The sequence below is a fragment of the Brassica oleracea genome, chromosome C5 (genome assembly GCF_000695525.1).
Source record: "Brassica oleracea var. oleracea cultivar TO1000 chromosome C5, BOL, whole genome shotgun sequence".
NCBI lineage: Eukaryota > Viridiplantae > Streptophyta > Magnoliopsida > Brassicales > Brassicaceae > Brassica > Brassica oleracea.
Window position 1 is genome coordinate 13332088 of NC_027752.1, and position 14222 is coordinate 13346309.

Below are 14222 nucleotides of genomic sequence, written 5' to 3' on the forward strand. Positions count from 1 at the left end.
TAGTTGATGAGTATTGCGACTTGTGTAGAGGCATAAGAGTAAGGATAGGCCTAGAGAAGCTAGAGTATAATAAGAGAGTTGCTCATGCTATTTGCTATGTTTCTTTAGGATGTTAAGTTGAGTGCTAGGAAGTGTTACTTTTGGCTATGAGTTCCCACCTTCAAACATCTCTCCTATATGAGTTCTTGCAAGTTCACTTGAGGACAAGTAAAGAACAAGTTTGGGGGAGTTGATATCTTGCATATTTCCATTGTGTTATCCATTCACCCATGTGCATTTTGATCATATAGACTAGGATTTAGCCATGTTTAGGTTGCATTTTACATGCATGAGTCTTTATTAGGTATTGGAGTACCACATGGAGTTCTTGGGGACATTTGGGTGCGTTTGGAGCTCAAAAGAGGTGATTAAGGTGATCATTGGACGAGCAATGCATGGGAGCGATCCTACCGGAGCGACGCCATGAACTCGCTCGCGATTTACGCTTCGGAACGACCTCCTAGAGCGACAAGGCGAAGTCGCCCCAGCTCCTAGAGCGACCTCACCACAGCGACACCCTAAGGTCGCTCTCGTTTATGGTTTCTGAGCAAGCCGGGAGTGACGTCTTCAGAGCAACACAGCCAGGTCGCTCGCGAGGAGACGACCCGGGAGCGACGTCTTCGGAGCGACACAGCCAGGTCGCTCGCGAAGAAACGACACGGGAGCGACCTCTCGCAGCGACGTGCCGAGGTCGCTCTGCGTCGTCTATTTGGTCGAACTTATGATTTATCAAGGGCTTTTTGGTCATTTTATTATGCACGTTTTACACTTTCTAAATCTATGTTTTAAGTACCTTTTGTAAGCCATTGGAGGCATATTATCTTTTATCTTAAGAAACCACCAAAAACCTCTTGGAAAGTTCATCTCTTGATTCAATTGATTTTATGTTATTGCAATTATGTTGTTTTCATATCTATTATTTGTATTTCTCTACATGATTAATCTGAAATCCAATATGGGTTTAAGAGGAATCATGAAGAGTAGTGAGTAATCCACTCTTGAATTCATGGGTTACGGAAATTAAGGGTGATTAGGCTAGATCTAGGATGTTGTACATCCTTCTTATTCTTTGCTAGTAGAGTATTCATAATGCATCTTCTGAGTTGGCCTCTCAAAAGTTGATCTTTAGGCATTTCCCACCCACAAGGTGTTTGATGAAATGCCTGAGACAACTCTCGTAAGCTTTTAACATACTTTACCAAAGACATTTGTTGTTAAAGGTGTTAAGATAGCCAATAGACTTGTTAGTAATGATTGCTTTCATATTATTCAACCAAAGACATTTGATGTTTGAAATATGTTAGTAAATGAACATTCATCTAGACATAGAGTTTGTTTAAGATTGTGTCTAAGCTTAAGGTTGATAGTTTGATTGATCATTTGTCATCCTTAGTTTGAAACTTGATCACCCAAAGTCTAATTCCTATACTCATGAGTTCTCTTTTATCATAACCAAAGAAAGTCACTTCTTTTATTGTTTTATTGTTCTGTTATTGCATTCTATTATTAGTAGTAGTTTAAAATCATCCAAATTATCGGTTGTACTTAGATTAAGCATGTACTTGCATTCTCAGTGCTTTGAATCCCTTAGAATTGGTTCGACAATCTTTTATACTACATCATTTGTCTTACGAGCCTTGAAAACTCCTAACATCATGAGGGTATAAGAATCCGCAAAAGGACAGTTGGCCAAAAAAAATGTGCTAACTGCCGAATGTGTCTCGGCACGTAAAGAAAGACGAAAAAGTGTCCAAATATGTAAACGACTCTAAAAAGAAACATTGTCGGTATCAGTATCTGAGCGGTGGAACTACTCTAGTGGAAAAGGATTAGTAACAACTTACGTCAGTCAGCTTACCAACAAATCACAAAAGAGGTATCCTATTATGTCTATAACCACCATTCCATGCCTTACAAATAAACAAATTTAATTATCATTACTAGAAATATATATTACTTAACTATCAAGCTAAAGTTGAAATTTCAGATACAAATTATGGATACTTGCTTTACCAAATATCAATGTCTTTTCTGTTAAAAAAAACTAGACCCTCAGCGCGGATATGAATTTTCAGTTTTTAATTATTTATTTTATTAAATGATGTATTTGTAATATTCGTTCATATTATATTCATTAAGTAAATATTTTTTTTTTGCATCTTAAACTATCTATTTTTTACGAATATGTGATATCATATAAAAATATAAAAAAATGAGTGTAGAATTAATTAGATAATTTTAAAAACATAAATTTTTCTTTCGTGTGAATTTTTTTTTCTTGTGCGATATCATATAAATAATGATCCATCCACTTAACAAAAATCATGATTTTTTTATGTGTAATTTTTTTTTGACTATTTCTTTAAAATTATATTAAATTTTACATATTTTAATTAGAAGTTTTTTAATATCTTTACCTTTTTATTTGAAATGCAACTCAATAGTATTTTTAACAATTATAACAAAATATTTAAAAAATATTTTTAGAATTTGTTTGAAAAATATGAAAATTACATTTTAAATTAAAATTATCCTAAAATATGATAAGTTTTGATGTAAACGAAAACTCAAATTATGTCAAAAATAATAATATTCAATGATAATATCAATTTTAATTGATTATTTTTTAAAAAAATATATTTACAAAAATATTGTTTGAAAGAAAATTCATAGAAAATTCATTTCTCTTTCAAATATAAAATGAAAATATTATAATTAAATAATAAAAAATATAAATAAAAACCATAAATTTAGCAAATGACAAAATGAGTTATATTATGCTAAAATTTTCTTTCTAACAATTTAGCAAATGACAAATGAGTTATGAGCAAATAATACCATATAATTTTTAAAAACATAGCCATTCTAAAATATTTTTTGAATAAATAATAATTTTTAAATTTAATCAATTAAAAATAATATCCGTACAACGTCAAATTCTAGTTTTATTAATGCATGTTATATATTAGTGCTGCATGTTTTAGGTAACATTTTAATGATGCACGTTTTTAAAAATCTCTATTATGCATGTAAGGATAACTCATGAGTTTTTTTGGTTGATTAAATGACATTATGTCCAAATTAATTTAAGGATATTTCATTAAAGTAACTGAAAAAACAAACAATAAAATAGAAAGTTTAAATTCATTTAAGGATATTTCATTAATGTAACTGAAAAGACAAGTAATAAATTAAGCAGTTTTATTCGTTTTAGGATATATCATAAATGCAACTGAAAAATACAAGCAAAAAAAGTAGTTGAATTAATGAAGTAAGAACATTTTCAAATGAATATTTTTAATAATATAGATGTATAGTTTAATTTGCCAGGATACGGTAAGTTGCTTCTGTCTGCATTTGGTCAATGATAAAACTACATGATTTTTCAGCATCTTAATTAACGGGTGAATGGCCTAATATATATATATACTAGTGTCAACGCCCTTGCTAAGCACGGGTCAGTTTTATTGTCTTCAAAATTATTTAAAATTATTTGATCATGTTATAATTTTCGCTCAGAATTAAATTGTTTTCTGTCAAATATTTTATGAACCTGAATAACACTGGTGCATTCAAATTTAAACAAATAGGTTGAAATGGGGAGGGTCAAACAAAAATGATATTATTTTAAATGGTTACATGTTTGCAATTATTTTTTCAAAAATATTGAGATTAAAATTATTTTTATGATTACATTTTGTTTCTCTGTCAATTAAATTTTTTAATCTTAATTATTATATTTTTACCCACTTTACTTATTTTGTGTTAAAGACTAATTTACAAATTTAGATTTTTTTTATTAAAAAATCTTTTCTTGAATTATTAATTAAGGATTTCAAGAAAAGTGTTTATCTAAAAACGTTAACTATTTTCTGTTTTTAGATAGTCATTAAAACAACCTAGGAAAATTGTAAAAGAAAATTTGAGAAATTTCAAAATTAATTACAGAAAATGATTAGAAATTTAATTTAAAATGATAAAAAGTAAAAAGTAACTAAAATTATTGTTTACCTGATTATGAATTGTTAAACTTTCTGCAACTCTATCTATCAATTGTCTTCAACCTTCACTAACTTTACTCAGAACGTATCTCATCCAAACTTTTCTTTGATTCCTCATATTTTCTTCTTCTTTTTCATCTTCTTTTAGCATTGATTTCTGATGCATCTATACAACATACTAAAATATTTTCAAAAACTCAACAATACAAAGATCGATGATTTCGTAATTTTTCCTCGTTATAGACATATTTTCTTGTAGTGGAACTTGCATAATAAGTTTCATATGAACTCGTTATGAAACTTAGTGAAAAAGCCGGCATACAAAAATAATTTATGCAATGAATGATAGAAGTTTCAAACTGATGCAGAAAAAGAAAAAAAAAAGATATGAAGAAACCATTGAGAACTAACACCAGTTTGTAAAAAAAAATTGTCGTTGAAATGATTTTATAGTTCAATGCAAAAAATAGATAATTTTAAATTCTATTCAAATTAGCTCCAAACGTTTACGTAAAAAAGTGGGGATCATGGCTTTGATTGAGGAACGGTTGAGATAGCTATGGAACTGTTTTTTACACATGCAGTTTTATTTTTTCTTCGAAGGGAAAATGATACATTTTAATTTTGTTTTTAATTTTTATTATTTTGTAAAACTTTTCCACATGTCACTATTTGATTCGTCAGACGACTTGCGCTTTAGTATATAAAGGATATCGCGCTATGCGCTTGATATTTGTCAATTGTGTGATTTTTCAAAATATTTTGCTTTCAAAACTGTTGTCTATATTCTGAACTACTCAGCTGATGCATGTATCTCTCTCTTGTTCCATTTCTTTCTAATTCTCCTTAGGGCAGTGAGGAATATTTTAGTTGCTATTACAATGAAAAAATGTTTTTGGAGTTTCCGGTGTTAACCAGTTTTTACATGATGATTTAATATATAATTTGGCTTCTAATAGTTTTTACTAAACACTATTTCTCATTTATTTATATCATGGGTTATTGTTTTATAAACTCTCTTAAAGTTTCCCTTGTTAACGGTAGGGCTGGGCAAAAAACCCGGATCCGAAAAACCGAACCGAACCCGATCCGAAAAAGTAGTATCGAACCCGAACCGAAATTGATTAAATATCCGAATGGGTTCAAAATTTTGGTATTTAGAGAACCGAAACCGAACCCGATCCGAACCGAAGTATTTCGGGTACCCGATTATATCCGAAATTGATTTATATACCTATATATATTAATTATTTTTAGATTTAATATATATTAAGAACATCAAAATATATAAGATACTTTTAACTTATCCAAAATACTTATAAATATATACAAATAGTCAAAAGTAACATGTCTAAAATAGCTAAAGTATACTCAAAACACCAACAATACTTATTGATTCTCAATCCAAATATTCAAACCAAACCAATTTATATGTTAATTTTAGGTACTTTGACATATGCTATTCAAATTTATAAGTAATATATTGTTTTGTTTATAGATTTTGAGAAATTTAAAGTATATAATGAATTTTAAAAATTTTAAAATAATTTAAATGGGTTATCCGAACCCGAACCGAACCCGCAAAGATCCGAACCGAACCCGAACCGAAATTTAGAAATACCCGAATGGGGCTGAAATCTTTGAACCCGAAAACCCGAAACCCGAATAGACCCGAACCGAACCCGAATGGGTACCCGAACGCCCACCCCTAGTTAACGGTAAAGTTCGTTTCCAAATTACTATCTTCACCTTGCTAGTAGGTTTTATTTCATTTGTTTTGAGTGGCTTTATGGCATGAACCTTATAGAGGATGATATCAACTGGTTCAATGTTTGCATGGTCAAACTTTTCAGTAGTTTGAGCTGTGTTGTTCCTACTAATGAAGCTGAATCCTTAGTGGTTATCCTGATTATTACTTCTGTCTCAGTTCAACTGCAGTTTTTGGAGCTTCTTGTGTGCTCTCTGTCTGGCGTAGCTTTACTTCTCAACTTATGGATATCGAGTTTAGAGAACTTCTCCATGTCTTCGGTTGTTTGTAATGGCTTCTATCAATCAATTTCTTGCTTGTCTCTCTGTTACTTTAAAACCTGCTCTTTGTGCTGGTTTGACTTTGTTATTTTCTATTGTAAACATTGTTTCCTTGGTTGGAGAGTGATCTATCAATCTATAAAAAGAATAGCTGACCAAAACAAAAATTGGCTTCTAATATATAAATTGGTGAGATTAAGAGATTCATGGATATCATTTGACATTTCTAAGAGTTGACATGTGTCCTTTACCACTATTTTATTTTATTTTTAAAAATCTTTATAATTTTTTGGAAGTTAATTTACTTGCTTAAAGAAAAAAAATATATATTGTTACACTTCCACGAAACAGGCCACAATCCCTTTTTTTTTTTCTTTTTTTGCAAACACTAAAGAAATATTACGGCGGACAAAGAAATAACCATCAAAAAACACTCCATCAATCTTAAAGCGTGAGATTGTAGAACAAAGACAGGAAAAAATATAAAAGAAATGGACATGCAGACAACTAAACTCGTTCCTCATGAACTGAAAGACCGAACCTTCACTAAAAATATTACACGAACAGCACACTGCTAAACTCTTAAGACCCAATTCGCAGACTATTAAATCAAACCAATAAAAAAACAATCACTGATGAAACTTGACCCACCTAAGAATACTGAGAAAGTAGCTTCGCCCGTGGAGCCTTAGCTAGCTTCTTCCCTGCCTTCTACTTCTCACCATTCGTCACCACTTCACCTAGATCCACAAAAACATTAGAAATCATAATTAATGAGACAAAATCGTGAGACAGACCACCAAACCTGCTATTGTAGGTGTCACCACCACATCGGCTTCAGGGTTTGTGTCGGCTTCAAGAGAGATCTCCATCACAGGCACATCGGTTAAAACAGGCTTCTCTGCATCCATAGCTTACGGATCAGAGGATCCAAGCTCCGACTCTCCAGATTCCGAATCCAGAATCTGAAACCGGTCCTTATTTCTCAACCGGAACCTCGCTCGCCGACGAAGACCCCGCCAGTTCCGCCGCCGCTACCTAAGTTTAAAAAAAAAATCAAAAATCAGATTTGAAACAAAAAAAAAGAGAAACTCAGATTCGGATAAGAACTAACGTACAGATTAAATAGCAGCATGGATCTTGACCTTAGATCGCTTGGTAGGGCGTGGAGATGAGAAGACGGTTCAGGGGATGAAGAAGAAGAAGAGAAACTCTTGGAAGATGAAGAGCTACGACTGGTCTTAACCATGTCTCACAATTTTTTTTTCAATCTCGATCTTGTTCCCGATATAGAGAAGGAGAGGAAAGAGACGGAATCAAAAATATCAGAGACTTTATGTAAATGAGAAGAAAAACAGAATCAAACGTCTCGTCTTCATCATCTCCACGTGATAACCAAACCAGACATTAAATCATATGTATTTAAAATGGGCCACTTCGATTTTATATCAGCCCACATAAGTGTGGCCCGATTGTAACTTCAAAGACGGTCTGACGTGGCAAAACGAAGCTTCACTATTGATTGATTTTTTATAGTGACGTAGATAGCTTTAGAGTGGAGGATATTCCCCTTTTATTACTTGTTTGATTATCTTTTTTGTTTTTTGAATTCCTTTTATTAAAAGAATTTATGAATAATGTAATCCAAAAATTTATCTTCAGTATTTATGTAGTACTTCAGTATTTATGTAGTACTATAAATAAAATCGAACATATAGTTTGATGATAAAACCAAAACTTAAAACTGTAATTGTCTTTTTGTCGAAACTAACTTTCTGGAGATTTACTTTTTTTATTTTAAATAAATAGATATATATTATTTTTTTCTTTATCTTCTGATTCCACAACTAATAAACTAAATGTCCTTATCTTCTTATTAATTCAACCAGAAAGTTTTTGATACATGGTTAGGGCTTTTTTGATAACTAAAATAGTAAGAGGTCGTTTCTATGCTTTGAGCAGTGCAAAACACACTCTATCAAAAACTCTTGCCCGAGAATGTAATGATATTTTAATCTTATGGCGTGATTAATATTTTCCCTATTATTATCATGTAAAAGAAAAGAAATTTGAGATATAAGAATTAGATATGAATGAGAAATACAGAGAATGGTAAAGAGAATGGTAAGTAACAAACAAAGAGGCAAAACCACAAAAAGAATAATTAGTACACGCCTATAACATATAAAAGCTTGTGACATATTGCGTTAGTATAAATAAGAAAATCTCAAAAGGCCAAATGCTGGCATAGACTTCAATTATTTTCTCGTTCTTACCTATTGTATAATAATCTCAGTTGTTTTATTGGTACTGAAAAGAGGTCATTTTCAAAGATAGAAAACATTCCGAAAATGGTTTCGATAGATTCAAGTTTTTTTCTTTCCACTGTCCAATTCTTTCACAGTTTATCGTCTTTCGTGGATCAAAAAAACCAAACTAAAAAAATAGATATATGTTTTACATCTCTTTTTTTTTTTGAAACTAGATGTTTTACATCTTAGTACTTCTGTTATGCTTTAACAATGTACATAAACTGTTAAAAGTATTGTAATTTGTAAAATGTCATATCACAAATAGATATATTTGAAATATGTAGTCTAGACATAATTTTTTTTTTAAAATAGTTGGCCTTAACCGACATCAACACTGCATTATATATCAAAAGGAATTTTATTGGTATAGATAGGTTCTTTGGATACTTTTTAAGATCATTCGTCTATACACCTACATAAAATTAAATATAATTTAGATTTTAGCTTTATTATATAATAGTTCTTTAGTTTTGTTACAAATTCACAATTTTACACCTCTTATATAGCAGCTATGGCTCTAACTAATACATGTGTAGATATTTCTTTAGAAAAACCCCAAAGGCAGTTGTAGGCCAATCATGTAACAAATAAAATAATATCATTGTTGTAAATCTTTTGGCAATAAGACATGTTTGTTGTGGTCCTATGTTGTAACCAAAAAAAATTATTATTTACCTTCATTGTTATTATTGAGTTACAATTACAGAAGGTTTTCATAGTAGTACATCACTTATTCAATAACTTTGGAGTTCATAACATAATATAAAATTACATTGCCTCATGTTTCTTTTCCCCAACCAAAATGATACCAAAGTTACAAAACCCTTTTGACCATCAGCCACCAAATGTAGCTCTTTTCATGATCTTTCTCCACTTTATTAGACTTTCTGCAAAGAACAAACCCGTTACTTGTATGCACAAACTCTTTCCTGGCAAGTGCTAATGCTTCTACTTTTAGTTTACGCACACAAGCATCTACATCTTGCATGAGTCTCTTCGAACCCCTGACCAAAAATTTAATTCCGTCGGTTTCTAATCAAGAAAAAAAAAGCCAAAAATTGGTGTGAATACATATGAGAACGTACCTTATTCATGCTAGAATACTATGACTCATAAAACATTTAACTTGGGCCAGCCGAGAAGACAGACAGCGCACTCAGGTTTAGTGACAGCTCATCAAAACAATTGTCCAAGATTGCTAGATCATACGATAGGATGTGGCAGATCGAAAGAAATCCTTGCCCATTCTTTCTTAAGACCTATACCTTTATATATGCTCGAATTCCCCAAATGCTAAGTCCTACCATTAGCTTTTGATTTAAGAGAAAAACTTGATTAAGTCTCCTAAGTATCACAATCTGTCTTGTGATGGACCTAACACTATCTGCCTCAAAATTGTCAAACCTAGCCTTCTTGAAAGCCAGTATTCTTCCTGTTTCAGGCTCTCGTGCACAGAACACGCTAATGTACATCCCTTGTCCGATCTGCAAAATCCTCAGAAAGAAAAACATACCAAATCTTCCCTCTGAATTGAAAAAAAAAATCTGACCAAGGACATTTGAATCTATACATAACGAAACACATTTATAAAAAAGAAGAAAAAAAACATATAAGCTGACAAACGCAAAATACTGCTACTGGTGGAGTTGCCACTTGCCATGCTCTTGCGCGTGCTTCTCCTATAGTAGAGAGACTGATAACAAAAAGAGAAAAAAAAACTTAGATTATATTAATCAAGTCTCAAAATTGTACGTATCTACACAAAATTAAAAGTCTTACATGGTGGTATACCATATGTGCCTTCTTCTCGCCCCTTTACCTTTTTTGTTACCGGAGAAGCAAATAAAGAGAAATCAAGCAAAGGTCATGTGGATGAAAATATCAGATAGAATCGTATTTGAAACTGTGAATGTGGTAAACTTTTATTAGCTTTTCAAATGCGTCCGATCGAAACTGGAACCAACCATGGATAGCTTCGCCGGCGACGTTGGTCAGCCACGCAAGCAAGACGGCGACGACCTGCTGAGGCAAAAGCTTGGCTAGTGACAACTTTGAGGCATCTGATCCCATGAAAAATTAGAGGGAGGGAAGCAAACTCTACGAATATGCAAATGTAAACAGAAAGAAGTAAACGGTACCGTTGACATCGAGGGAGCCGTGCGAAATCAACATCTCCCGCTGTGTAGCATCAGAAACTTGGGTGGCTGCGTGTTTGGGAGGGGCTTTCCGGGGAGAAGGCTTTGACTTGGAGATACCTTTCTTTGTTGTCTGCTTGTAGAAACCTTTTCTGCTCGTGAATTGCTAGGAGATCGACGATCTATTGAAGAAGAGAAAACGACGGATCTAGGAGATAGACGATCCGCTCATGTTGAAGGAAATCATCGACCCAGCCTCGCGTTCTTAGGGTTTCTCTTGGACTGGGCTTTTGGGCCAAATAATTCACTTGACTGATAAAAAAAAACAGTCCAACACTGCCTAAAGCCCGGTGTGACGTGGCAAAAATCAAATTTCTCATCGGTTGATTTTTGAAGTTAGCGTAGATAGGCTCAATGGAGCTTATATCCCTTTTTTACTTATTATTGTATTGTATGTATGATTTTATTTTTAAGCAATCATAATAACTAACTAGATCTTGATCCGCGCAACCGCGCGAGTTTTTGTTTTTATTTATTTTTATATAAACATTCTGTTTTCAATTCTAAATTGGTATATATTATAATATATGTGTCTATCAATTTTTCAAACATAATAAGTCTACAGTATATTTTTTCATTGAATAGATTGTTTCAAACTTTCACATGTATTTGTATCTTCTTCTATATATATATTTTCGGATTATTATTTCATTATTAAAATCGTAACTATATATATATATATATATTTTTATTGTCATATTCAAAAATATTGTAATATTTCACAAATTTAGAAAGGTTTTAAAAAATTAAACTTTTCGCTTCATAGATTTATATTATGGTGTAAATAATTAAACATTTAGTCTTTGTTTAATTTTTAATGTTTAATTTTTAAAATAAACTATATAGTTCATTTGTTTTCATTGGTTTAAGGTAGTAAAGATTAACCATTGTTATATAATATGATTTTTGTCATCTAATTTTTTTTTTATAATTTTAAAAGTTAACATCGACAAATATTTAAATATTTAACATATGGAGGTATATATAGTATTACAACATTAAATTATATCTATTTAATAAAATTATAAATTTAAAAATTAACATCGACAAATATTTAAATAATTAACATATGGAGTTATAGTATTACAACATTAAATTATATCTATTTAATTTATATTATCTATAAATCCAATGGATCATCTATTGTTTAAATCTGATTATTGATAGCTCAATAAAAATTTCGGGTTGGCCCAAAATTTAAATGATAAGATTAAAGATTAAATGTAACATGACTTTGTAGGAATAGGTCCATTAGATCAATTTTAAAAAAAAAAATCACACATAAATGAAGGTTGTGACTTCTGTTTTTAAAATATTCATATTTGCATCATTCACACTTAAGAAACAACTATTACTTTTATTTTTCATATTCACATCTTATACTTGTACGTTCCACGACGGTTCCACCAGGGGTCCTATTTACTCCGAAGCTTCTTCCTGATAATGCCATGGATAAGATCAGCTGTTCTGCGAATGAAGGTTTTATCGCGGCGGTTATCAGAAAGCTCCTCGGCCTCGGTGGTCCATTCTACGTGGCAACACTTATCGCCTTCCTGAGGAGTAATAGTGATGGTGACTTTGAGCCTATTGAACTTCGTCATCAAGACATCAGTGCTCCTCATTAAACCGATCGTTGTTGTCCTTTTTACCAAATCTTTAGTCTGGATTTCCACCACAGCTTTCGGAGAAGATAAAAAAGAATTAGGGTTTATATCTAACAATATGAAATAATGATAAAATCAATTAATGTACAAGAGAGTTTACCAGATTCTTTACATGCTTCAATGAAAGCTTTAAAACATTCTTCCGCCGGATACTCAGAGACAATGGAGTTGTTTGTATGATTTAGCTGGTAAAGATCGGTATCAATGAGCTTGATGTGACGGGTAAGACTCGTAAGAGTGTTGTAAAACAGACGATTGATTCGATCTTTAGGGTCATGGCGTTTATACTTGCACACGATCTGCAAATTCACGGGGCTATGTATGTCTTCCGTAGGAAAGACCATGGTTACTTTGACGGTCTCGAAGTATTTTGGGTTTACTCTTTCCCCAAATATACGCATCGTCACTGTTCTTTTCTCCAAATCCGTCGACTGTATATAGAACCTCAATTCCTCTACAGAGAAGCAGATATGTAGCAATTAAATCGATATCAAGTAACAGGAATGAAATTTTGAAAGAGTTAATTACCAGCAGGATACTCGACTGAGACATGGTGTATCTTTCTGGTAAAATAGTTAAAGAATTCGTCCGCAGGAGATTGAAGTTTCTCCTGAAAGCTAAGCGTGGTTTCCGTAGTCTTTTTCTCTTCATTTTTTGGTTCAGCCGTCATTTTCTCTCTTTTTTTTAATAGTATAGATGTTTTGTGGGCTTGATTATGAAAGGTGTTTATATAACATTTTTAAGCTCAACTCATCTAACATTTTTTAAGGTCAACTCATCTAACTTTTTTAAAGCCCACTCATCTAACTTTTTTTCACCATATCGAATCTTTCTATTTATATAACCAAAGGTCCAAAGGCTTTAATTATTTACAATTTACTTGCATTTGGTTAATTCATTTGGCACATTGGAAATTAAATTAACTGTGCAAGCTAAAAACATAGTTTCTTTGAAAAAAATAAGGGCTTTTAATTATATTGTTTTGTTTGATTTCTACTCAAGATGAGTCTGTTACTTCTGACGAAAACAATATCATGTGCAATATGGGATCTGATTCTGAGGATGTATAATGCATATGCTTTTGTGAGTCAGTAAAAGTGATTTTCCATCGGAGATGACTTTGTGCTCATTTCTCTCTTAACACTAGATATGATAATAAAACGAAAACAAGAGGATGATTTGAGGAATTGTTCATCACAGCTTCATGAGTCACCAGAAGTGGTTTTTTCTTTAAAATGATTATTTTTCTTGTCCTTGTGTTATAGCATATAGAAAGCGTGTTAACTTTTTTATCTAATTAATAACTTAGCAACTAATTGGAACCATACAATTCATATATGTATATATATAGTTGTTTTTATTTGTAAAAAAATATATTCTGTAGGTTGATACGTATTCGAGAACATGAGAATAGTTTTGACTAATGAATATCATGAAATATTATAAATCAGCAAATAACCAAGTCACTCAACTTACTCATTTTAGTTACTATATGATGAGTATCCAATGCGGTTAACACTGTTTCTTACTTTACTTTACAACATTGAATTTAACCGTTTCTTAAGACGTAGATGATATGAGCCGTTCTATAGAAATCGTCGATACAGTGACAATATGAAAGTTCTTATATAGCTTTATGGGTAAATACATTGGAAGTGATTGTTAATGGTTAATAACTAACTATTGCAGACCATATTGAATCATTGATGGGTTCAATATACTAAGCAAAAGTATCACATCTAACTCTCTAAACAAAAGTACTACCTCATAGGCTCATAGCTGATTCCCAATATTAGTCTTATAGTTATTATATATGTGAGTATCCAATGTGCTTAATTAATACCATTTCATACTTAATTAACCAAATAGATTAAGCAGCTAATTTGTAGGGGCAAATCTCCAAAATAGCACATTTCTAAGTTTATATCACAAAAATAGCACTCAAAAACTAAAATGACCAAAATAGCACATTTCTAAGTTTAT

At 31.8% G+C, this 14222-nt stretch overlaps 1 protein-coding gene and 2 long non-coding RNA genes across 6 annotated transcripts; all 3 read right to left on the bottom strand.

Moving 5' to 3' along the window:
• Positions 1 to 6414: 6414 nt before the first annotated feature.
• Positions 6415 to 7434, bottom strand: LOC106294115. The gene is made up of 3 exons (XR_001260739.1): positions 7187 to 7434; positions 6874 to 7106; positions 6415 to 6808 (listed from the first exon to the last, which is right to left on the bottom strand). It is a non-coding gene; the product is annotated as an uncharacterized LOC106294115 (long non-coding RNA).
• A 1679-nt stretch (positions 7435 to 9113) lies between these two features.
• On the bottom strand, positions 9114 to 10806 carry LOC106343935. Of its 4 annotated transcripts, none has more exons than XR_001270061.1 (5): positions 10519 to 10805; positions 10345 to 10440; positions 10160 to 10199; positions 9466 to 10073; positions 9114 to 9384 (listed from the first exon to the last, which is right to left on the bottom strand). It is a non-coding gene; the product is annotated as an uncharacterized LOC106343935 (long non-coding RNA). The 4 variants fall into 4 exon arrangements; XR_001270059.1 differs by having other exon boundaries at positions 10345 to 10399; positions 10519 to 10804; XR_001270060.1 differs by having other exon boundaries at positions 10160 to 10440; positions 10519 to 10806.
• Positions 10807 to 11906: 1100 nt separating this feature from the next.
• On the bottom strand, positions 11907 to 12915 carry LOC106293997. The gene is made up of 3 exons (XM_013729621.1): positions 12768 to 12915; positions 12340 to 12693; positions 11907 to 12253 (listed from the first exon to the last, which is right to left on the bottom strand). Exons 1-3 carry the CDS (start codon positions 12907 to 12909, stop codon positions 11991 to 11993), a joined length of 759 nt encoding a protein of 252 aa, XP_013585075.1. The 5' UTR covers positions 12910 to 12915; the 3' UTR covers positions 11907 to 11990.
• Between the last annotated feature and the right edge of the window lie 1307 nt (positions 12916 to 14222).